At 41.8% G+C, this 27455-nt stretch overlaps 1 protein-coding gene across 2 annotated transcripts in view; it reads right to left on the reverse strand.

Moving 5' to 3' along the window:
- Positions 1 to 24248, reverse strand: part of LOC134211659 (uncharacterized) — a 39398-nt gene extending 15150 nt beyond the window's left edge. The window contains exons 1-3 of one of the 2 annotated variants that reach the window (XM_062688764.1): positions 23561 to 24248; positions 6496 to 6592; positions 5885 to 6058 (exon numbers count right to left, since the gene is read on the reverse strand). In XM_062688764.1, the coding sequence (XP_062544748.1) occupies positions 5885 to 6058; positions 6496 to 6592; positions 23561 to 23572 (283 nt within the window). In that variant the 5' untranslated portion in view covers positions 23573 to 24248. Of the gene's footprint in view, positions 1 to 5884; positions 6059 to 6495; positions 6593 to 6654; positions 7612 to 23560 lie in introns of those variants that run through there. The other variant, XM_062688763.1, reaches the window with a different exon arrangement.
- Positions 24249 to 27455: the final 3207 nt, after the last annotated feature.

The raw sequence follows: 27455 nt of genomic DNA on the forward strand, positions 1-27455 counted from the left end.
AAATTAAATTATCACACATTTTTTGAGTAATCTGGTTTGGGGTGAAGTTGATCAAGACAGCTCCACTAAAATAATTATGACCTGGTAGTCAAAATACACTAGGTTATTTGTATGAATGTTGAATTTACTACGTAAAGAAGTCTTCGAAGTCAATATTTGAAACGAAAATAGCGTCATTTATGACTATCTCTCTCTTTCTTCCACTACCTAGCGGTAACATTACTTGAACGGAGAATATTGTTGACTGTAATAAATACACTCCTGTCTTGTGCATGTGCATGTAAAGTAAAGCATACAATGGCTTTCGATCAAAGAAAGAATTATATTTAACGTACTGACAATGGTTTATAAATTAAAATTCAATCTCTTGCCAGAATACCTGACGAATATTATTACATGTGGACGAAATATACATACATATAGTACTAAACAGATTGACGATCTACGAGTTGTTCCATTCACAATGACAAGTACACAAAAATCGGTTTATTATAATGGAATAAGGATGTATAATCAGCTACCAGATGAAATTAAAAGTGCAAGAAATATTTCGGAATTTAAAAAGAATTGTTCATTGTGGATTAAAGTTAGACATAGGTGAATAAGAAGATGAATTAATGTTAAGTGTTTAGGTATATTATCAAATGATAAATAAATGAAATATTATTACTAACGTTTCATAAAAAAAATTGGCACTTTTGAATGACACATCAAATGATCATCTTCACCTCAATGATCACCTTCCCCCCAGTTGACGGTATCCACTTATTCAGAATATTTCGCTCTAATGATAGAACGGTATCTTTTTTCTGTTGAGCAAATTTGTTGTCCGGGTAGCAGGGACTATGTCCAAGGGCTTGACGATCCCTCCCCAGGCCATCTGCAAGTTGTGGGGCTTGCCTAGGACGTGGTGGGGTTTGACTGTGGGCCCTGTTAAATTCCTATAAAAAGCTGCATGTATCCGCAAGTAGGCCCCACCAAAGCGACCGTGTGCCGCTCAAAGCGCACAAGCCCAAGTCCTGGTGTTAGGTGAGACGCTAAACAGCCCTGACATGACGGCCCTCCGACGAGACAGGAGGTTTGCGCAGGCCCAATAAGCCGCCTGGAAAACCAATAATTACGAACAATATAAGAGATAATGCAGTTCTATGAGAAGTTAAACCGTTCACGTAAGGGCCACGTGCCACAGCCTGATATGTGTAAGGACGTAAACGGGAACCTTCTTACGAACGAGCGTGAGGTGATCTAAAGGTGGCGGCAGCACTACGAAGAACACCTGAATGGCGATGTGGCAGACGAAGATGGCGGTATGGTGATGGACCTGGGAGAACGCGCGCAGGACATAATTTTACCGGCTCCGGATCTCCAGGAAATCCAGGAGGAGATTGGCCGGCTGAAGAACAACAAAGCCCCTGGGGTTGACCAACTACCAGGAGAGCTATTTAAACACGGTGGTGAGGCACTGGCTAGAGCGCTGCACTGGGTCATTAACAAGATTTGGGAGGAGGAAGTTTTGCCGGAGTGGATGGAAGGTGTCGTGTGTCCCATCTACAAAAGGGCGATAAGCTGGATTGTAGCAACTACCGCGCAATCACATTGCTGAACGCCGCCTACAAGGTACTCTCCCAAATTTTATCCCGTCGATTAGCACCAATCGTGGTGCAGTACCAGGCGGGTTTTATGGGTGAACGCTCCACCACGGACCAGGTGTTTGCTATTCGTCAAGTACTGCAGAAATGCCGCGAATACAACGTGCCCACACATCATCTATTCATCGACTTCAAAGCCGCATATCATACAATCGATCGGGACCAGCTAATGCACAAACACGGATTTCCGGATAAACTGACACGGTTGATCAAAGCGAAGATGGATTCAGGGGCATTCTCGAGTCCCTTCGAAACCCGCAGAGGGTTACGGCATGTTGATGGTCTTTCGTGTCTGCTATTCAACATCGCTATGGAAGGGGTAATACGAAGAGCAGAGATTGACACGAGTGGTACAATTTTCAATAAGTCCGTCCAGTTATTTGGTTTCGCCGACGACATAGATATTATGGCACGTAACTTTGAAAAGATGGAGCAAGCCTACATCAGACTGAAGAGGGAAGCCAAGCGGATCGGACTAGTCATCAACACGCCTTAGAAGACAATGTGAACCACCCACCACAAGTTTACATCGGTGGTGACGAAATCGAGGTGGTAGAAGAATTTGTGTACTTGGGCTCACTGGTGACTGCCGAAAATGATATCAGCAGAGAAATTCGGATACGCATAGTGGCTGGAAATTGTACATACTTTGGACTCCGCAGGAAACTCCGATTGAATAGAGTTCACCGCCGTACGAAACTGACAATCTACAAAACGTTCATTAGACCGGTAGTCCTCTACGGACACGAGACCTGGACGATGCTCGTGGAGGACCAACGCGCACTTGGAGTTTTCGAAAGGAAAATGCTGCGTACCATCTATGGTGAGGTGCAGATGGCGGACAGTACGTGGAGGAGGCGAATGAAGCACGAGTTGCATGAGCTGCTGGGAGAACCATCCATCGTTCACACCGCGAAAACCGGACGACTGCGATGGGCCGGGCACGTAGCCAGAATATCGGACAATAACCCTGTGAAAATGGTTCTCGACAACGATCCGATTGAAGAAAAAAGGCGAGGTGCGCAGCGGGCAAGGTGGATCGATCAGGACTTGCGGACCCTCCGTAGACTGCGTGGTTGGCGACGTATAGCCGTGGACCGAGCCGAATGGAGAAGACTCTTATATACCGCACAGGCCACTTCGGCCTTAGTCTGAATAAATAAAAAATAATAATACATTTGTTGTCCTTAATAAAAAGCACAACCCTTGGTGGGGTTTAGGTCACTGTGCGATTTTACAATTGTTGTTCAAAAGCCCAAGGTCAATATCTCTTTGAACCGTTTGGAGAAAAAAGTTCATAGAATTGTTATAGTGAACATTAATTTTCAATCATGATAATCATGCTAACTAAATTATAATTTTTATTCCGTAATTGGCAAGTGTTTGTTCTGCTCAAAACGTTTAGGACAGATTCTATAACACACACTACGTCCTTATAGGGGCCCTCCTCAGACGTGCGGTAAGACACGCGGCTACAAAGCAAGACCATGCTGAGGGTGGCTGGGTTCGATTCCCGGTCGCATAAATATAGTAAAGTGGTTTTTGGTTTGGAATACCTCCATGCGCATCTGGGAGACTGTCGAGAAAAGGCTTGACGACTTTAATTTTTGGCGAGTAGTTCAAAGTGATGCAATTTGATTCCGTACACCCTTTATTATCATATGTGAGACCAACAGTTAGATTCAATATACGGAATCAGATATTCAGAATGTTGCTACAAGCTTTAATGTTTCTCGATAGTTCAACATCATAACACCAAACACCAATTCAGTTTAACATTCAAACGATTGGCGTCACTTGTGTAGATGAAGCTATCAGTTGCGTTCGGTATATCCCAAAGTATAACCCAAAATAAGGTGGTGGCCTCTGAAGCGTTGTTCTGGGATTAAAAACCACGATGTTAAGACAAGGTAAATTTAAAACTTAGTTTACAAAGGAACTAATCAGGATTCTCAAATTCAATATGTGGATTGTTCACTAGAGTGATTCAAATTTTGACTTTTTTGCTCCCCCATGCTTAAACGATGGCATTTGCCATTTTAATAATCGTCCTAAATTTTTAGCTAATTAAGATGTATTTTGACTGAGCACATGCAGTTTGAAGCTTGTATGAAAATTACTATGAAATTAGTAACTTTTGTGAAAAACCCTTCCCCATCATTGCCCATTAAGCTCTAAACATATAGGAATACGTTAGCAGCATAAGAAAATTTAACAAGGGAAAATATCGTCGTTGTTGCTAAACGATTTGATGCTGGCAACAAAAGTTATTAGGAAAATACTGAATTGTGGGAAATTCAATTTAACACGTGAAAGAATAACATCAATATCAACAATGAGCATTTCTGTTTTCTTTATAGTTTTGCTCACAAAAGTCAGATTGCTTCGCAACAACAACTGACTTTCAGCTTAGGATCTATTCTATGATGACGATGCGTTAAATATATTCAAATAGATTCTGCTTCACGAAACGATCCTTTACATAAGTGAGAATTCTCATAGTAATTTTCAAATAACCTCCTAACACAACCAAATTACATCCAAATCGGCTAAAAATTTGGGAGGACTATTAAAATAACAAAAACAATCGTTTAAGGATAGGGGAGCGAAAAAGTCAAAATTTGAATCACTCTATTGTTCACCCTTGTCTCATTTAAAAATCTAGAAAAAACAAGCAATGCTATTGCATTTTATGCTAGAGGATTTTTTTCCTTTTATCAATGAGAGAAGAAGAGGAATGTGCGGTTTGAGAAAGTGACCTTCAACGTGTGTTCATAGATTTATCCTTCAGCGTGTCAATCAGCGCATAGCAAGCCATGATTCGGCCTCTTTTTGTCAAATCTCCGTGAAATGCGCACGCGTACACGGAGGGGCGCTGCCATTCTATTTTAAGCTCCGACTTTATGAGGCCACTCACTTGCTTTCTTACAGCAGAGAGACTCCGTTACAACGCAACGCAACTCACTTGCTTACTTACAGCATGTCCTGAAAAACATCAACAGCTTCGAAAACTGAACACAGTTGTGCATCCAAATATTCGATTTGAATATGTTTTTTTTAAATATATATAAAACAAAGTTGGCATTTGTACTGAATGAAATTGGAATGCTTTCAAAATCTAAACTCATTATTTTCAATGAAATGGTTTTTCGTACAATTTGCATGGAATTTTAACATTTCGATCATCTATCTATACTATATATATAAAACAAAATTGCATTTGTACGACCGCACATCACACAGGAATAGACAGCCCAATTTATGCTAATTTATATTCGTTTTCTTCTTCTTTTTACTTTAAAACAAAGCTCAATCTGTTCGATGAAATGGTTTTCCGTACAATTTGCATGTAATTTTAAAATTTTGATCATCTATATATATTAAACAAAGTTGTAAAAAATGAGAGATCATTCTGAAGAGCCGATTTGTTTTCTAGATAAATTGTGGACGCAAAAAAATGTATCAGAAAATTTACCAATTTTTGGCGAGACAAAGTTCGCCGGGTCAGCTAGTTTTATATACTGAATAGAACACAGTCAACTTTCTCAGAACCATCGTTGGGGGCGACAATGGGTCAAATGGGGGTGAGAATGGGTCACTATTTCAACTACATAGAATGCTTGTAAAATAGATTTAATGTATCTGAGGACAAGAAAACAGAATTATAAGAGACTTTTTTGAACGAATTTGTTATTTGACCTCCAGACTGTCGGTGAGGGCGCTGACCCATTCTTATCCCCCAGACCCTTTGTCACCCCCGACGACGGTAGTTTATGAATAAAGTACTGGTTTACTTTTCACGTACATTAAATGTACATAGAGGCTTTATGATTACTCCAAAATCGATCTGTTGATAGAAAGCTCGAAGACCCATAGTGTTATATACCAATCAACTCAGAACGATGAACTGAGTAAATATCTGTCAGCATGTAGTATGTCGACTATCAATCACTGTAATTAGAAGCTATACCGAAAAGTGTGATCCTTTTCAAAGGGGTTTGTGTTTTAATTTGATACGAAAAAGCCCTAGGTGGAATTTTCTGTTTATATAATCTGTTCAGAACATTCAAAATCAACTAACGTTAGTGTAATATTGGCACACAGTATTTTGACAGTCACATTACTAATTGACGGATTAGGCCATATTAGAACACAATATGCTGCTCATTTCATGTGTTAAAACAGGCAAAGTAAGAATTATCTCATCTTCAAAAATAATTACAAATAAAACTCACCAGCTTTGATCACATCGACACCTGTTGGGTACCACCTCTCTCCCTGCCGCAACAGCAACAGCACAGTATTGTTCGCTAGCGTTCGAAAGTATTCGCCATCCTCTACTTGAGTGCCATCGCATTCTAGAACCAACCGAACCGGTTCCGACGCTGGTACTCCTAGTTTGTCTTTCCCTGCAAAAAAAATCAGAAGAGAACACTAATTGCACTTGCGTCTACAAATGCAATCTTTTTTTTACGGTGTCGCGCCAAACATTTTAGTTCTCGTTATGTACAAGTCTCAATCTTATGCACGGGTTCTCAAGAGAAAGGTGCCACTGCGCAGTGACGCTTTTCCACACATTTCCACACTCAATACAACGCATACAATCTCGCGTAGGACAACTTCGCAGGTTACTTTGATCGCATTCTGCTAGTGGTCTGTGTATGTTCGCCACAATAATTTTTATCCAGCCTACTACATCCAAGCTTTTCCGTAAGGGAAAAGAGTTCCTTTCATCTGTAGTAAGTTTGGCCTACTTTTACTTATTTTGAGAACTGAAAAATTGGTTTTGATTTCCCGATGTGCATTCAGACTGCTTTTCACGTAATGAGCAAACAAATGGACTTACCTCTAACTATTAGTTCCTCGAAACTACCTACGACGAGACCTTTGCGGACATTGCGCCAACTGTCCCAGATTTTTAAAGGCCTCTTGCCGCGAGACTCCTAAAATGAAAATAAAGTAGGTCAAAATTTGCTTTCGAAATCAATTTGTTCACTGGCAATACCGAAGCCATTCCTTGCCGAAAGTTTAGACAGTTGCATCCCCAAATTGGTTTAGAAACACCGAGAGTGCATAATGCTGCTGACCACATTCCTATATAGTATTTGTGCTCTATAGCTATATGTTCTCACTCCAAAAAAGTTGAGCTCCTTGTCCTGGTTCAATGTTCCAGTGAATACTCGTAAAAAAAGTGGAGCAAGCAGTATATGCGATTTTCCTTTAATATTTTTTGTTAGGTGAAATACCGATCCAAAGAAATTATTGTCGTCTTCTTGCTCTTCTGCATATTTTCTGCGGGTCCTTAGCTTTAGTTAAAATAAACCGTATTTAAACATTTCAGTCAGGTGTCGCATGTTATAAGTTATCGGTGCTCTGATATATATCCTTTTAAATCACGATATATTTGTGTAAACGATTTTAAAATATACTTCAATAATTATAGGAATAAATATTAAAAACTTATATCACAGATTGATTCACTAATGAAATTCACTCTTGCTTTTGCTTTGCCTATAGCCGTGTGAAAAGTCTACGGAAATACGTCTAAATCACTGTCACGTCCCTTGTATACTGCCAGGATTTGTTGCAGCATCCAAAACCTGGAGCAGAGCTATCTCTATTTACTCGCCGCACTTTGCCAGGATTACATACATAGCACAGTAGTATGTGGCACACAAGGCTTGGCGTTGGCCTACATTTCAAAGGTTGACTATTTTCCACTATCGAGGTGTAGCCCAGCAGTTGCCTGCCTGCATTTCGCTCCTGACCTATGCCAAATCATGGTTCTGTCTATTTCGTTATTACACTTCGGTATGTTAACACCTTGGATTTGGGATTTGGGGCTTCGTTTTCTCACTATACGACGTCTAACTCACTTAACGTGGAAATCTTTCGCTAAACCTCAATGTGCTTGAAAATATTTCCAAAATCAAGGCAGCTCGAATTACTGGTGCAATGGAATGAACCGTCCGAATCCAATGATTATCGCAAAGTGCAGTGCCCTCGTGACCGAAAGAGGAATCGAGAGCGGTCGTTTACGTATCGTATAACCTCGTTTTCCAACAAAGCAGCGCATCAAATGCAATAAATTACAAAGCAGGAGCATTCTCTATGTACCGATGCCCACTTGTGTATGTCTATCCAGTTATGTCGAAAGGAAGCACGCAGCAAGCATAGGACCAGCAACCAACATCCGAGAGACGAACATCTTCTCTTGAAGCTTTCATTCTGATTTCCATACCTTAGGAGAACTTATCTTCTAATTCATCCCTGCATTCTCCAAAAGCGTGTATGTTTTTCTCAGGATAATATTGTACTCTGAGTACTGTAATATCAACATAGAACTCCCTCTCTTGACAAATATATACAAACAAACGGAAATATGCTTTCCTTTTTTCTTGTTATAACATATAATTCGCACAGTTGTATAAAATACGCTAAAATGTTAATTAAATTACAATTCTACTTCCTTCATATGCGAGGTGAACCAGCCCAGGGCCGAAAACCTCACTAATAAAGATAATAATAATAAATACTTCCTTCCAACAGCAAGGTATAATTTATTTTGCGGTGTATTTGTATCTCTTGTAGCTAAATAAGAAAGTGTTTTAAAAGAAATGGGAGACGTCTCCAGTAGCCATGCGAGCCAATCCGGAGATAGCGAGTTTGATTCTCGCTCCGGTCTAGGATGTTTTCGGGTGGGAAACATTCTCGATACCCTGGGCATAGTGTATCCATTATACTTGCCACACGATATACATTCTCATGCAATGGTGGGCATAGAAAAGCCACAGACAAACAGACATAACTTTAGAGAAATTACCATCGACCATGACTTCAACGATCAATTTGAATTTGAATGATTGTGCGTTTCACAACTAGAGGCGCTAGCATCGTAATCCTTCGAGTTTGACATTTCACTTCAGCGCCTTCTGGTGACAATGTCATACGAAACATTGTTTCGTGTAACATGCTCGCAAGATGGTGGTAGAAGAGTTGAGCGATGGATTTTTCGGAAAAATGTTCAAGCTGTTACGTCTGTTTGTCTGTGGAAAAGCTTTCAATTAATAACTGAGGCAATGCTTTTAGAATACTAAGTTGGAAAGCAGGCCAAGTTCCAGTTGGAATGTAGAGCCATTAAAGAAGAAGAAGACGAAGGGAGAGAGCCACATCGATAGTCTATCCAGTAAGGTAAACTTACTTTTTTGACTTTTGAACCTCACGTTTTAAAGTAACAAATGTCAGCACGGCCAAGATTTCCAAATTTTCACCGCATTAGAACCACGACACAGAAATATTTACAACACAGTGTGTTCCCACCAGTATATTCTATAATATATCCCCAGATAGGGGATAAGGGAAGGATGTTCCAATGACTTAACATGATAGGCCACAGCGCCAATATGCCCCTTAACTTATTTCGATGTTGTAACACAACACAAACACACACAAAAACTAAAAAAAAGTCATTCAAACGAACAGATACAAAATCTGCATACTTATTGGTTACGGATGGTATACCCGGCATTATTTTGCTAAGACTCCTCTGTAATCGTGTGTGCTCATTCGAGAGTTTACGATGCAACTAGTTGTAATTGAACTTTAAGATGCAGGAAAAATGGACCTGCTGCAAGATGAACAAGAAGTGAGGCAAAATGACACAATGACACGGGGCCCTCCTTAGTAAGATGCGCGGCTATAAAGCAAGATCATGCTGAGGGTGGCTGAGTTCGATTCCCGGTGTCGGCCTAGGTAATTTTTTGGATTTGGAAATTGCCTCGACTTCCCTGGGCATAAAAGTATCATCGTGTTAGCCTCATGATATACGTATGCAAAAATAGTAAATTTGCTTACAAATCTCGAAGTTATTAACTGTGGAAGTGCCGAATGAACACTAAGCAGTGAGGCGGCATTATCCCAGTGGCTACCACTTACGTTTCATACGCAGGAGGTCGTGGGTGCAATCCCAGGCCACCTAGTTAAATCAACTTTGTATCTTTTTCTATATTTATCATATTGAAGCAACCGCTAGAACTGAAAATACATTTATTCTGTTTCCTAATTCCTATGCCGTCAACTTGACTAGTCTTCATTTCTTTTAGTATTGGGAATGAACTGAAAAGCTCGTTTCCTACGTCAACGGTGTTGGTCCTCAGGTGAGTTTGAGGTTGTCGATGCATTCATATATCTTGGAACACCCGCTACATGTAAATAACGTTGACCACGAGGTGAAAAGACGTGTTGCGGCTGCAAGTAGGACTATCTGAAGTCTCGCAGCCTACAGACACGGACAAAACTATCTCCGTACCAGTGGTGGAAATACTCGCTTCACGAGTAAGAAAAGAGTGTAATAGGACCTACCAAAAATGCTACACTCGCGCGAACCTACTGCCTGCATTTTTCTGGCGCTTGCTTTGTTCGCGAGTACGGGCAGAGCAAAGACAAAATGCAGGGGAGTATTTTGTTCGGGAGTAAAAATCGCGGTCGCGAGTATTTGTGGTTATTTCCAATACAATGGATAAATTTAACTTGACATAAACACAATAACAATAAAGAATTGTGTTCTTGCTCGAACATCCGTGAGAAACATGTTCCGAGGTGGTTTTATGACTTTTTGCAAATTAACCCGAATGACTCGCGAAGCTTCACGAACATTTTTCAGGGTTCGTTTTTTTGTTTTCTCTGCGAGTAATAGGTAGGCAAGAAAAAGGCAAAACAAATGTTCGCGAGTATTTTGCATTGCCTACTTCTCGTTTTGTGAGTAAGGTTCACAGATTTCCACCACTTCTCCGTACACATCGTTAATTCGTCCAGTCGCCCTATACGGCCATGAAGCCTGGTCGTTAAAAGATGCAGACTACCGAATTAGAGGAGTGTTTGAGCGAAAAATACTGCGCTCAACACTTGACAGCGTGGTGGAAAAAGGTAAATGGGGCATACTCATGAATCACGAGTTGTACCAAGTGTACAGTTACGCAGACATCGCAAAGTGGCTAAAATCATGAAAAATAAATAAAGGATTTTTAGTCATATTTGGTATAATATCAACTTGACAAGGGGCAAATTGTGGCAGACAATCTCATACGCTTAACAAAGTACAAGTAGTTGACTTTCATTTAATATCTGAACTTTCGAGTTGTCTCGTGCGTCTCCATATGTATGTGCTTATAACGGGTGGCAACTAAAATTTGGAATGATTTCAATACTTTTCTATCTGAATAATATTGCTTTCACAGAAATATGACTTTATGTGAATGATTCCTTAGAATGAATCGTTAGAATTGTCGCACACATACTTTCACTCCAACATCTCTTACATCATGCCGTCAGAACATGAAGTACTGTGGCGCGCATTGTAAATTGTTCAAGAAAACATAGATCACGGGAAAAGTACACGGTCAAACATTTTAGGCTTGCTGGTTCACGAATTTTGGGAACGCTTTTTTTGCGTGAAACAACTCTTTATATAACATGTATCAGATTGAACTGCCCTAGTAGTACACATGTTTCAGGTCGGTTGCCGTAACTGATATTCTACCGAATTTGGTCACAATTAAGTTGCTGTAGCCAGATTCGATAGAAAGGTGCTACTTGGGTGTACTTATTTGTAGTTTGTTTCCCGAGCCATTCTTTTCATTCCAATTTTTTAGTTGCAACCCGTTATAATATTCAAAACTTGTTGTCATAAAAATGCTGTGGGGTTCTATCTTCTCTTCGCTGAAGGAAGCTATTTTAATTTCAACAATGCTTCTCGGCGCTTCTTGTACCTTCTAATCCCGTTACGATCTTTGCTTGGACCCATGCCTTCGTTTTACGTTGGACTCGTTTTCAGAAGTAAAATTCCGACAGGCGGTAGTAATCCTGCAAGGACACCGCCCGTAGAAGAAAAAAACCTCTTAGAAGGCCACGTCTCCACGCTCAGCAATGAGCATTAATAAAAACAAGAGGAAGGGGGAATCTCTGAATTCTCCACTTCCTTCTAAGAAATAAGGTTTCAAGACCATCATGCGCGGAAAAAATATAAGAAAGCTGGAGACTTCAGATATTCCTACTAACTCTAACATTGGAAATAATTCTTCACTTTACGAACTGAGCAATCAGTTCGATTTGATTCATGACGAAATTGAGCAAATCAAATCTACCTCTAGCCCAGGTGATTCGATTCATGCGTAGAAGCAGCGGATTCCGCCAATTGTGGTATCTGTCACTGAGTTTTCTGGCTTTCGGAATGAGATTTTTTAGTTATCTTCAGGAGATCAAGGTTTTATTTCAGATCGCCAGGAAGGGTGAATGCCGTGTTTTGCCTTCTTCAATCGTAATTTTTGGGGGAATTGTGGCAAAAAGGGGAACTTTCAAGTGGTCTGATCAGCACGAAACCTCGTGCAGTCAATTCATCGCACTTTTTTCCTTCCGTCGTCCCACAAAATAGGCCATCCCTTGGTTCACCCTCCGGTTCAGCTGTACTGGTTTCTTCTTCTTCTTCTTTTTATTGACATTACATCCCCACACTGGGACAGAGCCGCCTCGCAGCTTAGTGTTCATTAAGCGCTTCCACAGTTATTAACTGCGAGGTTTCTAAGCCAAGTTACCATTTTTGCATTCGTATATCATGAGGCTAACACGAGTACAAACCATTGATGGTCGAAATGACCGCACTGTCCGGGTCTTCGTAAGAATTTGCACTTCACGACTGGAATGTCCAACGACATCCTCACCACACGGGGAAACATCCCCACCGCACATTAACTATGCTAGCGCATTAGTTTACTGATAAAATGTCTGGAAGACACCATTACGCAAAATTGCATTATAAATTGGGTAAAACTGGTAAATCTAGTGTTATATAAATGTCCTGTCCGTTGCCTCATGCTAGGTGTTAGATAAAGTATCATTGCAGCTAGTTCAGTTTGAGTACTTTGTACTCGTGTTTGAATGTGACCCAAATTAGTAGATCAAGGGTTTTGAATACTGCACACAGCTCCACATTCAAAATCTAGATCAGTTGGATTTCTAAGTTTTCGTAATATTGATGAGTTATTTCTTATGAATCGACTGGTAATATAAAGATCACACCGATTTACACTAGTGAATTGCAGAGTTAAGAACAACACAGAAAAAAATAATGAAAACTAATCAGCGCGTGAAAAATACAGACGCGGAAAATTACACTATTCTGAGCATACATGAATCTTTTCCATCAATTTCACCCTCAATGTATGCAATTTGTATAGCATTATACCACTGAAACGAATAAATAGTGGCATAATGCAATACAAATTGCATACATCCAAGCAAAAGTATCGTTTAAAATTACGCGCTTTTTGGCATTCCCTTTATGTGCATTACTTTCGTGTAAATTTCAACAACTTTTTCTATCTGTGAAGGGTATAGGGCACAGATAAAAATATGTTGTAATTTTAAGTGTATTATCATGCACTTATTTGGAGCATGCAAATAAACGAAACATTCAATCAATATTACTGTTCTTTTAAATTTAAATACATTGAAACTGCGCCTACTTGTTAAATTCAGTCAAATTTAATTTAATATAGAATAAAAAATATTCTTTTCAAAATAGTCTTTTACAAGAGAAACCACAATATTTACTGGAAGAATGTGGTTTCAAAGTACATTTGTATATCTCGAGGCAATATGGATTTCTATCAATTGATGAATAGAATTCGAAAATCAATGTTCGACGACATTTTGAAATCCAAGAAGGCCGACCAAAATTAAGGATAATAGTTATTTCGTGGAGTATTTGAATGGAAAGTGCTGCGTACCATCTATGCTGGGGTGCAGATGGCGGACGATACGTGGAGGAGGCGAATGAACCACGAGTTGCATCAGCTGTTGGGAGAACCATCCGTTCATACCGCGGAAATCGGAAGACTGCGGTGGGCCGGGCACGTAGCCAGAATGTCGGACAGTAATCAGGTGAAAATGGTTCTCGACAACGATTTGACGGGAACAAGAAAGCGAGGTGCACAGCGGGCAAGGTGGATCGATCAGATGGAGGACGATTTGCGGACCCTCCGCAGACTGCGTGGTTGGCGAAGTGCAGCCATGGACGGAACTGAGTGGAGGAGACTTTTATTTATTGCACAGGCCACTCCGGCCTCAGTCTGGTATTAAATAAAGAAGTTAGTTCGTGGGGATCTCAGCAATAAAATCATGCTATATGGGTGAATATAATTCGAATCAAATACATATGCGAAAATGGTAGCTTGGCTTAGGTACCTCGTAGTTAATAACTGTTAAAGTGCTTAGATAATACTAAGCCGCGTGACGTCGAAGTCCCAGTGGGGAATGTAATGTCAATAAGAAGAAGAAGCAATAAAATAATGCATCTTGACGATTGTCAATCGAGATTGATGAATAGAATTCATAAATAGTTTGGACGTCATTTTGGAATCCAATATGGCCAACCAAAACTCAAGGTTAATTTTTCGTGAATGTTTTGTAGGGATCTCGCAATGCAACCATCTATATATAAAAATCAATGTTGTATGTATGTTTGTATTGGAAATACTAGAATAAGAGATCGGTGAAGACGTATTCTTGTTTCCAATCGAGCCGTCAAAGCCGGTTCCAATTTGCGTTGTTTACTTTTTGCATACATAAGAAGCAAGCAAAAGTGATGCCAGTATTTTTTTTTCACGATATCATACCTTTTCATACGTTGCCATTTCGCCAGCTTTTCACTTCACCGGTCTCTGGTTACAGGGTTGCCAGTTTGTATGTATAATCCAGCATAACTTCTGAACCTATTGACGGATTTTAACTAAATTTAGAACACACATTTTTTCACATTAAGAAAACGACGATAGGAGGGTGATGGTAATTTTTGAAAAATTGGAGGTTGTGGGGAAGGGGTATTCTTTATATAACGAACAATTCAGTATGAATATCTTCTGAATCAAGGGATTTTCACCAAATTTGGAAGACATATTCTCTGTCCTAAGGAGAAAACTAGATTTCAATCAAAGTTAATTGCCTATATTCTGGGGACTAAACCACCCGACTTTGACATTAGTTTACAATGTTATGAAAACTCATATGTGAATATGTACATTATGTGGAAGATATTGATTTGAAAAATGTATTGGAGGTAATCACTTTCCGTTCGATGGGACTCGAACCCACGACCCTCAGTACGCTAGACTGGTGCTTTAACCAACTGAGCTACGAAGGACCTCCGTCGGCCTTCGCAGCCTAGCGGCTACTGAATGAGGTCAAGGTTCCCAAATTGGATGCATAGTCAAAACACTCGCAATCCATTTGTCAAGCCAAAACTTCCACGTGAGTGTAGTACACTTTCACATCTGAGGAGCGTTAGTAGGGGAAGGATGGGCAATATGCCCTACCTAAGCATAGACTGCTTTTTGCCTTAGCTATAACGATTTTCATAGGTGTTTTTATCTCATGCAACGGTTAAACAATATAGAAATATAGTTTGCTGATGCCATCTTGAAAAAAATCTCAATCGTATTGATAATATTCACATTTAAAAAAAGTGGTGATATTTCGTTGCCGGAAAACTCATAAGGCAAAACGCCTTTTAGCCGGGAGCTCTTAGGTAACAACGCACCACGCGTCGGTTAATCTGAATTCTGGTATGGACAGCGCGTGGAGACGCGTTAGTTCCACTAGGGCGTTTTGCCTCGCCGAAATGTTAGATGTGGATGTGGTCAGTTTTTCCTACATTCCTATCTATTATTTTGACGCTTTTTTCGCCTAGCCTACATATTATTACGTGTAGTTCTGTTCAGGCTATCTTAAACATGGTAAATATAAATGAATACCCGAAAGTCGTTCTGTCTCGGGGGGCGTTTTGGGGCCTCTTCCCCTATTTAGAATGTCTGGCGGCTACACACATTCTTAATCAGCAATTATACAGGAACAGTGCAAAGATGTACAAGCTGAGGATAAAATGCCGTTCCTGAAACTATAACATCATCAACGTGCACTGCCCACACGAAGGGAGACCCGACGACGAGAAAGAAGGCAGGTAGATAGGCAAGGAACGAACAAAAAAATAGGCAGGGAGGAAATGTATAGACCGGTCATACCATATCGAACGACAACGGCCAACGATGTATAAACTTTGCAGCCTCATGCGGAATGGTAGTCCGAAGCACTTTCTTCCCAAGAATATCCACAAGGCCACATGGAAATCACCTATTCAAGAAACGGAAAACCAAATCGACCACATTCTAATCAACGTAAAATTCTTCTCTGACATCACAAACGTCCGTACTTACTGCAGTGCGACTATTTTATCCGACCACTACCTCGTTGCAGTATGTATGCGCTCAAAACTCTCGACGGTGTACAACACTGTATTGATACTTGGCGACTTCAACCTACCTAATATTAAATGGAAACCGGGCCATTCGCAGTACCTCTATCCTGATGCCTCTCGCTCCTCGATTTGTCCAACAGTCGCAAAGCTTATCGATAGTTATAGCTTGGCACGAGTTTCTCAATTAAACTTTGTGCAGAACAACAACGGTCGGATGCTCGATTTGTGTTTCGGTAGTATCGAGGGAGATGTCAAATTTTCATTAATAGAAGCTCCGTCTCCTTCTTCAATAATTGCATTTAGCAATATTGTTTTGTATGCCATCGATCAATTCATTCCGAAGCGTTCCTGCAAGTCTCCGCCAAACCCACCTTGGAGTAATAAACGTCTGAAGCGTTTTAAAAGATTAAAACGATCTGCTCTTCGAAATTACTCGAAGTTCAAATCTCGCCATTACAAACAAATCTACCTCTTGGCAAACTCCCGTTACAAACGTTTGAACAAAAGGCTATTTTCCGCTTACCAAAGAAAAGTTCAACTTAAACTTCGGCATAATCCCAAAGGATTCTGGAATTACGTCAATGACCAGCGAAAAGAATCTGGCCTACCTACCGTCATGTCTATGGGTACCACTGAACGTTCATCTACCGAAGGAATCTGTGATCTTTTCAAAAGTCATTTATCAAGCGTTTATACTCAAGAAGCTCTGGATGCGGATCAAGTTCGTACAGCTGCTATCAACGTTCCTGTTCGTCCCCCAGTCGGTAATCATCCGTTCGTCAATGCTGAAATGGTTGAAAATATTTGTTGCTCAATCAAGGCCTCAACAAGCTCTGGACCCGATGGTATTCCTGCATTCGTTCTGAAGAAGTGCTCCGGAAGCTTATCAAAACCTATCTCAACACTGTTCAACCTATCGCTTCAAAATGGGACATTCCCCGATCACTGGAAATACTCCTACCCTTTCCCTGTTTTTAAAAAGGCAACAAACGGGAGGTCAGCAATTACCGTGGTATAGCCGCCTTGTGTGCAATTTCAAAGCTATTTGAAAAGTAGTTTATAACTTTATGTTTCATAACTGTCGCGATTACATCTCTGAATATCAACATGGATTCATGCCGAAGCGCTCAACAAGTACCAACTTGACCGTCTATACATCGTTCATCATTCGAGCTCTGCAGAAAAGACAACAAGTGGATTCAATTTATACTGATTTCTCCGCAGCATTCGATAAAATCAACCACAAGATTGCGATTGCTAAGTTCGGACGTCTCGGTTTCTCTGGACCTTTCCTCTGCTGGCTTAAATCTTATCTATCCGGTCGTGAAATGGCCATTAAGATTGGCGATTCCATCTCATCATACTTTCCCGCTACTTCAGGTGTACCACAGGGTAGCCACCTAGGGCCGTTAATTTTCCTAGTTTATCTCAACGACGTTCACCAGCTTATAAGATCATTTAAGTTGTCCTTTGCCGACGATTTCAAACTTTACTGGATTGTTAATGACGCTTCTGATGCCTATTTCTTGCAAACTCAGCTTGACGTGTTCATCGATTGGTGTGAGATAAACCGCATGGTACTTTATGCTGACAAATGTTCAGTGATCTCATTCTCGCGCAAACGCTCCTCGATTGACTACTGCTACAAAATTGGAACAACGAATCTTAAAAAGAACGCGTCGTTAAGGATCTGGGCGTACTATTAGATTCAAAACTATCTTTCAACGATCATGTCGCATTCGTGTCCTCCAAAGCTTCTAAGATGCTTGGTTTCATTTTCCGCATATCTAAAGACTTCAAGAATATCCATTGTTTGAAAGCACTGTATTGTTCCTTGGTAAGATCGATTCTAGAATTCTCTTCTGTTGTTTGGGCACCGTTTTACCAAAACAGTATATTGCGTATCGAGGCAATCCAACGCAAATTTGTTCGTTTCGCGTTACGGCATCTCCACTGGCATGATCCAAACAACCTACCAAGTTACCATGACCGCTGTAAGCTCATTGGATTAGAGTTGTTGAGCGAGCGTCGGGATATATCCAGGGCTTTATTTATTTCCGACCTTCTTCAATCAAGAATTGATTCCTCCTATTTGCTCTCTCTTTTGAACCTTAATGCGCCCCGTCGTCAGCTTAGGTTCAGTTCTTTTTTGTTCCTCCAGGGTGCTCGTACAAATTATGGACATAACGAGCCATTCACTAGTATGAGCCGTATCTTCAATCGATGTGCTACTGAATTTGACTTTCACCTTTCTCGTCCCAATCTTCGGAAAAAGTTTTGCCGAATACTTGCCGCTTCTAACACAAACACCCTTTGATAAATAGTTAGTCAGGATAGACATTAAGTATTCTTTAATTGTAAAATTGTAATAGTCTTAAGAAATATTGTATCTGTTGGAAATTGTAATTTCTGTTGATATAAAAGAAGAGGAGGTTTTGCGCCCGCTTGAGGAAGGGATTTTGCTCTTCTCAAGCGGGCTTTTCCCTGCTCCAAATAAAGAATAAAGAATAAAGAACACGCGTCGAAGTCGAACATTAGGCGGCTACAAGACGTTAGACTAACCAAAGACTACGCACAGCATCTAGAAATGGCATTCCAAGCGGAAGAGCAGCTAGGCGCAGCTTCTCTTGAAGATGGCTGGAGAGATATTCGATCCGCCATTGGAAGCACCGCAACCGCTGCATTATTAGGCACGGTGCCCCCGGATCAAAGAAACGACTGATATGACGACGAATGTGAATACTATTTTCAGAAAAATATATTAAGCTTTTAGTGGAATGTATTAAACCGTCTAAGACGAATTAAGTACTGTCCATTTAATTCCACCAGTTAATTTTCGTTATCTTTGCAGATACGTATTTCGACCACAACTGTGTGGTCGTCTTCAGTGTCTTGTACTTGACTCGACTTAGACTTAGTCGAGTCAAGTACAAGACACTGAAGACGACCACACAGTTGTGGTCGAAATACGTATCTGCAAAGATAACGAAAATTAACTGGTGGAATTAAATGGACAGTACTTAATTCGTCTTAGACGGTTGAATGTGAATAGTTAGTGGAAGAGAAGAATGCGGCATGAGCGAGATTGGAGGAAAAGCGCTAGCAGGAAGATCGAGACCGTGAAGAGACGGAGCAACTATACCGCGCTAATAACAAACGAAAGTTCAATGAGAAGTCGAACCGTTCACGTAAGGCCCACGTGCCACAGCCTGATATGTGTAAGGACATAAACGGGAACCTTCTTATGAACTAGCGTGAGATGATCCACTACGAAGAGCACCTCAATGACGATGAGGTAAACAACGATGGCGGTATGACCCACGAACTTAAAATGATCATAACATTGTTAGTTTTTCACCGATTTTGACAATTTTGGTTGCTACGGATGCAGGAACTTACCCGCTATTCGATACATGTTACAGAGAACCGATTCGGATTACATGGTAACCGGAATTCCGGATTAACTGGGCCAAGTCCCAAAGTATGTGTAAATTGAGGATATATATTCAACCAAATGAAGATTTCTTGCGTCATGACTAATAAACTTCGTTGGAAATTTAAAGAATATAACTTACCTACGTTACAGGACCATCTTACGAATTAATCCCGGAACAGTTGTTCCGGAAACAGGTTCCCGTCGGGCCTAAAGTGGCCACAAACTTATTCTGAAGAAACCCTGGCAATATGGGTATCAAAATTCATGAAATTGTATCGGAAGCATGATCCGATAAGTAATTGGACCATAGCATGGTTTGACAACGGACCGGTCATCCTGGAACAGGTTCCCGTGGGGCCTAGAGTGGCCACAAACTCATTTTGAAGAAACCCTGGCAATGTGGGTATAAAAATTTATGAAATTTTCATCGGAAGCATGATCTGATAAGTAATTGGACCATAGGATGATTTGACAACGGACCGGTCATCCTGGAACAGGTTCCCGTGGGGCCTAGAGTGGCCACAAACTCATATTGAAGAAACACCGGCAAGATGGGTATCAAAATTCATGAAATTGTATCGGAAGCATGATCCGATAAGTAATTGGACCATAGGATGGTTTGACAACGGACCGGTCATCCTGGAACAGGTTCCCATGGCGCCTAGAGTGGCCACAAACTCATTTTGAAGAAACACTGACAAGATGGGTATCAAAATTCATGAAATTGTATCGGAAGCATGATCCGATAAGTAATTGGACCATAGGATGGTTTGACAACGGACCGGTCATCCTGGAACAGGTATAAGTATCTTATGTGACCAGATTTAGTCACAACCAAGTTGCTGCAACCATTTTTGTCAGACTTGTGTTGCTCGGGTATGGACCGGGGTTAGGTGGAAAGTGATTTCCCCATGGCGCCTCTTGACCCACGTACCTATCTCCGGTATCAACCTATGTGTCCATCTACCCTTAGTGGAACTGTCCCACGCACGCTGCCATTTGACCATTGAGGCCAACCTGACAGTCATACGGATGCCTCTCGTGCCGCGCATTTCGAAGCGCTCTATGTCTTCACCGATAACGATGTCAATAGGCATCATACCGGTGATGACGCAAAGTGCATCGTGCGACACGGTACGGTACGCGATCGCAACTCTTAGACACATGAGCCTTTCTAACTTCGTTCTGTAGCAGTTAATACTCAAGGCCGTGCCCCAAGCTGGCCCCCATACCTCAGTATGGACAGAGCGACACTAGCCAGAAGCTTGCGCTGGCTGGCATAAACCGCAGACCTATGGGACATTATCCGGGACAATGCCACTATAGCTGTGGAGGCACGCTTGCAGGCGTAATTGACCTTGCGGAACCCATGAGGTTATGTCAACGCACTTCCGCCCCGCCTCCGTGTCGTTTACCAGTACTCGATTCTGGAAATAGCTTCCGAGAATCTTGTACGTACAGGTACTCGGGAATTCCAAGACGCAGGAGCGCATCTGCAATAGCTGCCCAACTGGCACTATTGAATGCATTCCTCACGTCAAAAGTCACTACTGCACAATAGCGAACTCCCCTCCTCTTACGCTGGATAGCTAACCGACAAGACAGCGTCTACGGTCGACTTACCCTTTCGGAAGCCAAACTGGTTACTCGATAGACCATCCGCACCCTCCGTGCGTATCAACAACTTGTTGAGGATGATCTTCTCGAGCACCTTCCCCGCCGTATCAAGCAGGCATATTGGTCTATATGCCGACGGATCCCCCGGTGGTTTCCCGCCTTTGACATTAGGACCAAGCTCTGCCTTTTCCATGCTTCGGGGAAGACTCCCTCGTCCAGGCATCTCTACATGACAGATCTGAACATCTCGGGAGCCTCAGCAATGGCCGCTTTGACGGCCAGGTTCGGAATACCATCCGGTCCTGGCGCCTTACCTAAACTAAAGGACTGTGCAATCCCCACAAGTTCCGCCACAGTTACTCTTCCCTCGTCGGCCACCCTGACAGCTCCACAAAGTGAGGCCAGGTACCTGGGTCATGGTGTGGGAAGAGCCCCGCGATGATCCTCTTCAGCATCTCTGGAAACCGCTTTGTAGGGGCCATCGCCCCACGTGTCTTGGCCATTACTACCCTAAAGGCGTCACCCCATGAATTCGCGTTGGTACTTTGATACAGGCCCTCGAAGCAGGCTTTTATGCTTGATCTAATCTCAGTCTTCAGAGCGGCTCTAGCAGCCACGAACGTCACCCGTCGTTCAATACGCTCTTTTTCTGTGCGTGCTCGCTGCATCCTCCTCCGTGCCCGTAGGTAGGCGCTGCACAGGTTCGCAATTGCTTGAGTCCACCAGTAAGCCGGTGGCCTTCCATTCCTAGGGTGGACTTTTTTAGGCACGCGAAAGTACTGTTACCAGCTGTTCGCCGCTCAGACCGAGAGTATTGTGCTCGCGAAATCTCAAAAAGTAGTGGACGTCATATTTGAATCACCTCCTAATTGATTTTAATATTGTGAATTTAAACCTTCTAAAGGAAACCAAAACAATTTTTGGTTTTGAAAAAAGTTTCAAACATGGGATCCGAAGTTCCATTTGTGCTACACAAGACGTTGGAAAAACTTCAAGAAGTGTCGTTTTGACAAGTGTCCGGCATTGGGAGGTGTCTGGCGCTGGGGGATCTCTCCCTACATTAGAAAACCTCATTCCTCATAGTGGTATTTGTTCCTCTCTTGTGCATTAGGCATACTTAAAGGTGAGTGAGATTTTTTGCGCGTGTTTTGCTTATAAAAAAGCATTTTTGTCATAACTTTGAAGTCCAGATCTCGTTTTGGCCATTTTGTTAGGAAACAATGGAGCCGGATTTCTCGTCGAGCAAATCGGATAAAAGTAAGTGTCAAAAAAATAGTAAGTTTCCTTGTGCACATACAAACACACACAGACATAATCACAGTTCATCTAGCTGGGTCAATAACACTATATAACACTATGGGTTCCCGAGTCTCCTATAAAAAAGTTTTTGGGTGATCTTATAGCCTTTACATACAATTAGTGTACAAGAAAGGCAAAATTTAAACATAACATTCGTTTTCGAAGCACTGTAGGAAAAAATATAATATCACAAATAAGTAGAAAAGGTGAGAATTAAGTGAAAAGGTAGAATCGCTATGATGATAACTTGCCGAATTGCAAAAGGATCGCAACGTCTGCCAATACCCACACAGCAGAGTGTGCTGTCATCTTACTACATCTCCCACAATATATTGCGAATCATAAGGATCCGCATATTTTGACTTGTCGCATGCATTAAGTAATTGATCCATTGCATGTTTGATGAAATGTTATTGGTACACCCATTTGTGCTGCAAAATGGGTACATTCACAGAACACACCAGTTGACAGCAAGGACTGTTAATTGAAAGGACGAATGCCCACGTATCCATTTCGCATGCGCTGCGTTTTAGCTTTCTCCCGCTCCACCAAGTTAGGGACGGAGAGCAATCAGCACACCTACTCCAGTCGGTATGCATATCTTCACATGACATCACACTCTTCCCATTTCTGCAACACACCTACATACAATCCTCGTGCACTTCATGTCAATCTAATTTTATTTCTTCCCAAAGTTCGATGTTGATTTAGTTTTAATCACAATTTTAATACTTGCTTCAATGCACCAGCAATCAGTGATTGGCTCAAGATTATTGATGTGCTCACTCAAATCGTTCACTTTATTCCATTGAATGACGATCATCACTTATGAAAACGGCATCAAACACCAGTCCATTGCACAAATCTGTTGATTTACTTTCTAAAATGTCGTGAATTACAGTTGCTTATAAGACAGATCATACAACATCCTAATCTTTTACTCATGGTATTTGCCGTTTCCTTTTCCATACTCGGATGATACTCCCTAAATTTGACATTTTGCCGTGAGATTTTGTGATCACAGTTCCCACAACTAGTGCTGGTTTTTCTCTTATTCTTCTTAGTTTTGCAATGGGTGGATCTTTGAGGACACAATTTTCACAAATTTACACATCATTGGTGGCATAGTAATTGTTCCAATGTTTGCACTTTTGAACCAATATCTGTCTGGCTCTACTTTCAGACTAGGAATTGCCATTTGGTATGTCTGGGAAATTTTTGGTCGCATGTTGGATGGAAAATGCATACACCTACCTCTCTTGCCATTACGACATGCCTCAAATGAACAATTTCGGGGGCGCTTTCCTGAGCCCCCTTGCTGCATTAATAAAGTTCAGTAAATACGACATCTACCGTACCATTGGTCGAGGCACAGTTGATTCCTTGCTGTTCCTGCTGCTGCTTCTTCCAGTTCAAATGTTAATCACAACTTTGTTGCACTGAAAACACCCTCCATGTCGACGTTCACTCCGGATGGCTTTTTTCTTTTCTTCACGAACTCCTACGTATCACTTCATTCGACGTAGCTGCCATCTCCTATATGTGTTCTCTCTCTTTTTTTCAGAAGACGATCGATTAAATCCGTTTCGAATATCCGATTTCCTCAGCCCACTGATTCTGCTGGATGCTCCAACTTTCAGCCCAGTTCTCCCTCGCGGATACTTTTCGTTTTCCGGCGCAATCGCAGTGGCTCCCGTTTTCCAACTTTTTTGCTCGTAGGATTTTCCTTTGAAAATTCTTAAGTAACCTGCCCTAGCCGTCAGAATGTAAATCAAATTTTCTTATTCGATCAGCGAAATTTCGATTCACCAACTATCGCAAACTAATCCGTACCGTGGGCGCTCTCAATTCCAACACTTTTCCGGACCCTGGGCACTATAAATCAGCCACCAGAATGAAGCAAATCGCTCTCCACTGATCGATCACAGGTCTTTGATAAACAGGAGCAAAGGTAGGGCAAATGGTTTCGGGCATGAGAAAGTTTATCTGAAGTTCCACCATGAGCTGTCAGCATGCGGATTTTCGAAGACCGAATGAGGAGCCTGTGAAGCATATGGATAAAACCCCAAACTGAGGGGTATTTCGTGTTACTGCGTGTCGTTTCGAAAATTATTCGAATAATAAAATTACAGATAACTTTGGTTTATTTTAAAGACAATCATTACTTAATACTCAATAGTTTTGTTAGGTGAAAATTAGGTCGTGTTTCAATTTATAAAGTTTACCAACTTTGTGTACCTGTACATCGTCGCTTAGGGGTCGTACACATATTACGTAAGCACTTATGGAGGGGGGATTGAAAATTCCAGAGAAAATGCTTACGTAATAAGTGCACGACCCCTTATTACACGGTACTGTAAGTGGGTACATTTCAACATGACTTTTATCTAGAAAATTTGGAGAATTTCTACCGAATTCCTATGCAATTTTTTTCTTCAAAAAGCTAGGTTCGTCATCACGTCGTAAGCCGCTATGGCGATGTGTCGTATTTTTCCTTGATTTTTCGAAAAAGTCCTCTAAATTTCCCTCTTCTATGAATTTGTTCCGATTTCTCCTTGAAAGATCTTTCGATTTTTCCGTGTAATTCTCCCGAATTAGTGCATTACATTGGCATTCTTCTGCATTACATTAGAAAACACTTCTTAATTTCCCGGCTAAAATCTTTTGAATTTATCTGCAAAACTGTTATTGGAAGTATGAAATTTCATGAAGTTATCATAAATTTCTACGGAATTACCCGAATTTTTTTTCTCTAAATTTTCCCAGGAAAAGCTCTTTCTCTCTCTTTCTGAATGACAGTGTTTTGAATTGCCATTGAGAGTTTCTTTGATTTTCCTGAGAAGTTCTCTTTATTTTCTCCAGGAAATTCTCCTAAGCTTAGCCAAAATATTTATTGAAATAATTATTTAAGTTATGTCATTTTTCTAAGGAAATCGCTCTCAAATTCACAGCAAATTAATAAACTTATGATTACATAAAAAATCACATTAAAACCTCTCTACCTAGTTATACCTACTTATACTTCTTACGGTTGGCCATTCCGTGTTGTCCGGAACAAAACCGAATGTTATGCCATCTTCCAGGTCGCTCGTTCTTGGGCCGCCATTCGTCAGTTTCCCTGTCTCACCGGTCAGTCTCCTTCCACATCTTCCGCGATTGTACACAGCCAGCGAGTGCGGGGTTTGCCCTGGAGCCGACGTCCTCTTCCAGGTTCTCTCTGCGCATGGTCGGGTTTCGGCCAAATTACACCAAGCGCCAACAAAAAAATTACCCATTTTTATGCCCAAGTTTTTGTTTAACAGATCGAATATACATCAACCCAATAACTGAGGATATCCTACGACAAATGTATGTATGAATTGGTATGAAATGATTCCCGTTTTCTTTGTATGAGCAAAATATCACATGTCAGGCAAAAAGCCGCTTGATGCGTTTTGGTAGAACACTATAACACGCTGTATTTTTTGTTGCGTTTAAAATTCAGTTTTATTTTGTCATTTTATGTAAAGTTATTTACAATTGTAGATCAGCGTTTTCAAATCAATTTAAATCTAATTGGAACATTAAAGCGTCTACATCAATTCTATCGTTACACTCGTTAACAAAGCCGATGTACTTCACAAAGAAGCGCAGCTTTTCCAATTCCTGGCAAAACAGGCTAGCCTCTGCTGTAGGACCGTCCAGGCCGGGCCGACACTAGTGCAGCTGCAGAACTTGTTCTTTAGCGTTTCAGGTGCATGTATGTCACAGTGTTGACATTTCTTGTCCGCCACCCGTTGCATCACGTGTGTTGCATTATGTGTGTTCCGATGGATCCGTGGTATAGCAAGCGCTTTCCATTCCAGAGGTCAGCAGTTCTGAATCCATTATAGAACATTTTTGGGGCAGCAGGGACCATGTCCAAGGGCTTGACGACCCCTCCCCAGCTGTCTGCGAGTCAGGAGAACTGCCTAGGACGTGGTGGGATTTAGCAGTGGGCTCTGCTAAATCCCTCCCAAAAAACCACAAGTGTCCGTAAGCAGATTCTATCAAAGCGACTGTGTGCCGCTTCAAAAGCACAAGCCTAGGGAGTGCCACTGGCACATCAGGGTTGATCCCAGTAAGACCCTGATTATGGTATACTGATTGCGTGTTATTGGACTTTGTATCTGGATATTGAAATATTGTGAACGCGAGGGCTGGTATTCTGGTTATTCTATTCTCTTAGTAAGGCCGGGTGCACTGACCTGAAACGGCGAATGGGCCAATGGCCAGGCTGTCTTCCGTCTCCTAAAACCGTGGCGGGCTTTGTAGCACGCGGTGCAATCCTGTGGCTCAGCTGGTAGTCAACCCTCGCATGGCCTCCCTCGCGAAGGCGATTACACCAGCAGGATTCGACAACAGCCGCAAGGGGGATCCAACAGAAATGATCACATCAAAACCAAAAATTTCGAGGGAGGGAGGTGAGGTGAATGGCGACAAGGAGAACCCTTTCGCCAGGCGCAGTGGCCTTGATCAATCACCCCAAAGGTCGACGGGGGGAGGCGATGGTGTAGCCCGTGGTGGGTCAGACGAGGTGCCGGTCGACGTCAAAATGGACGGCCCCACTCTGACCAAAGTCATCAACTCGGTGATAACCAACCATGGGGATGATGGAGTCCAGACCATGGAGGTGATTACGGACGTATCGGACGTAATTATGTCCTTCCTGGACAACCGGGTGAATTACAGTAAGGACTTGAAGCAGGCCGTACTGACCCTCTGCGCTCTAGTCGTGGAGGCGAAGTCGGAATAGAATTCCTTGCTGGAAGCCAGTAAGGAGGCGGAGCACAAGATCCGTTTTCTTACTGAAGAGAAGGAGTTGGCGGTTAGCCAAGCAGTGAAGACCTCGAAGGAGGCTGAATCGAAGATTCGGCTCCTTACAGAGGGGAAGCAGCTGGCGGAGAGCCAGACTGCAGAGCTTCAACGGCGTATGGCAATTAGCGGAGCAACTCCTAAGCTAAGTAAGGTCTCGCAGGAGGCGGACCTGAAAGTAGCTAATAAAGCCTCGGTACGGACAGTCGAGAAGGTCCGAGTAGATTAGACCGAGAGGAAAATGGTACCTCCACCAAGGATGATACCAGAGGATCGCCGGGAGGAAGACCTACCATGGACGGAGGTAGTGAATCCA

This window comes from Armigeres subalbatus, chromosome 2, assembly GCF_024139115.2.
Source record: "Armigeres subalbatus isolate Guangzhou_Male chromosome 2, GZ_Asu_2, whole genome shotgun sequence".
Lineage (NCBI taxonomy): Eukaryota > Metazoa > Arthropoda > Insecta > Diptera > Culicidae > Armigeres > Armigeres subalbatus.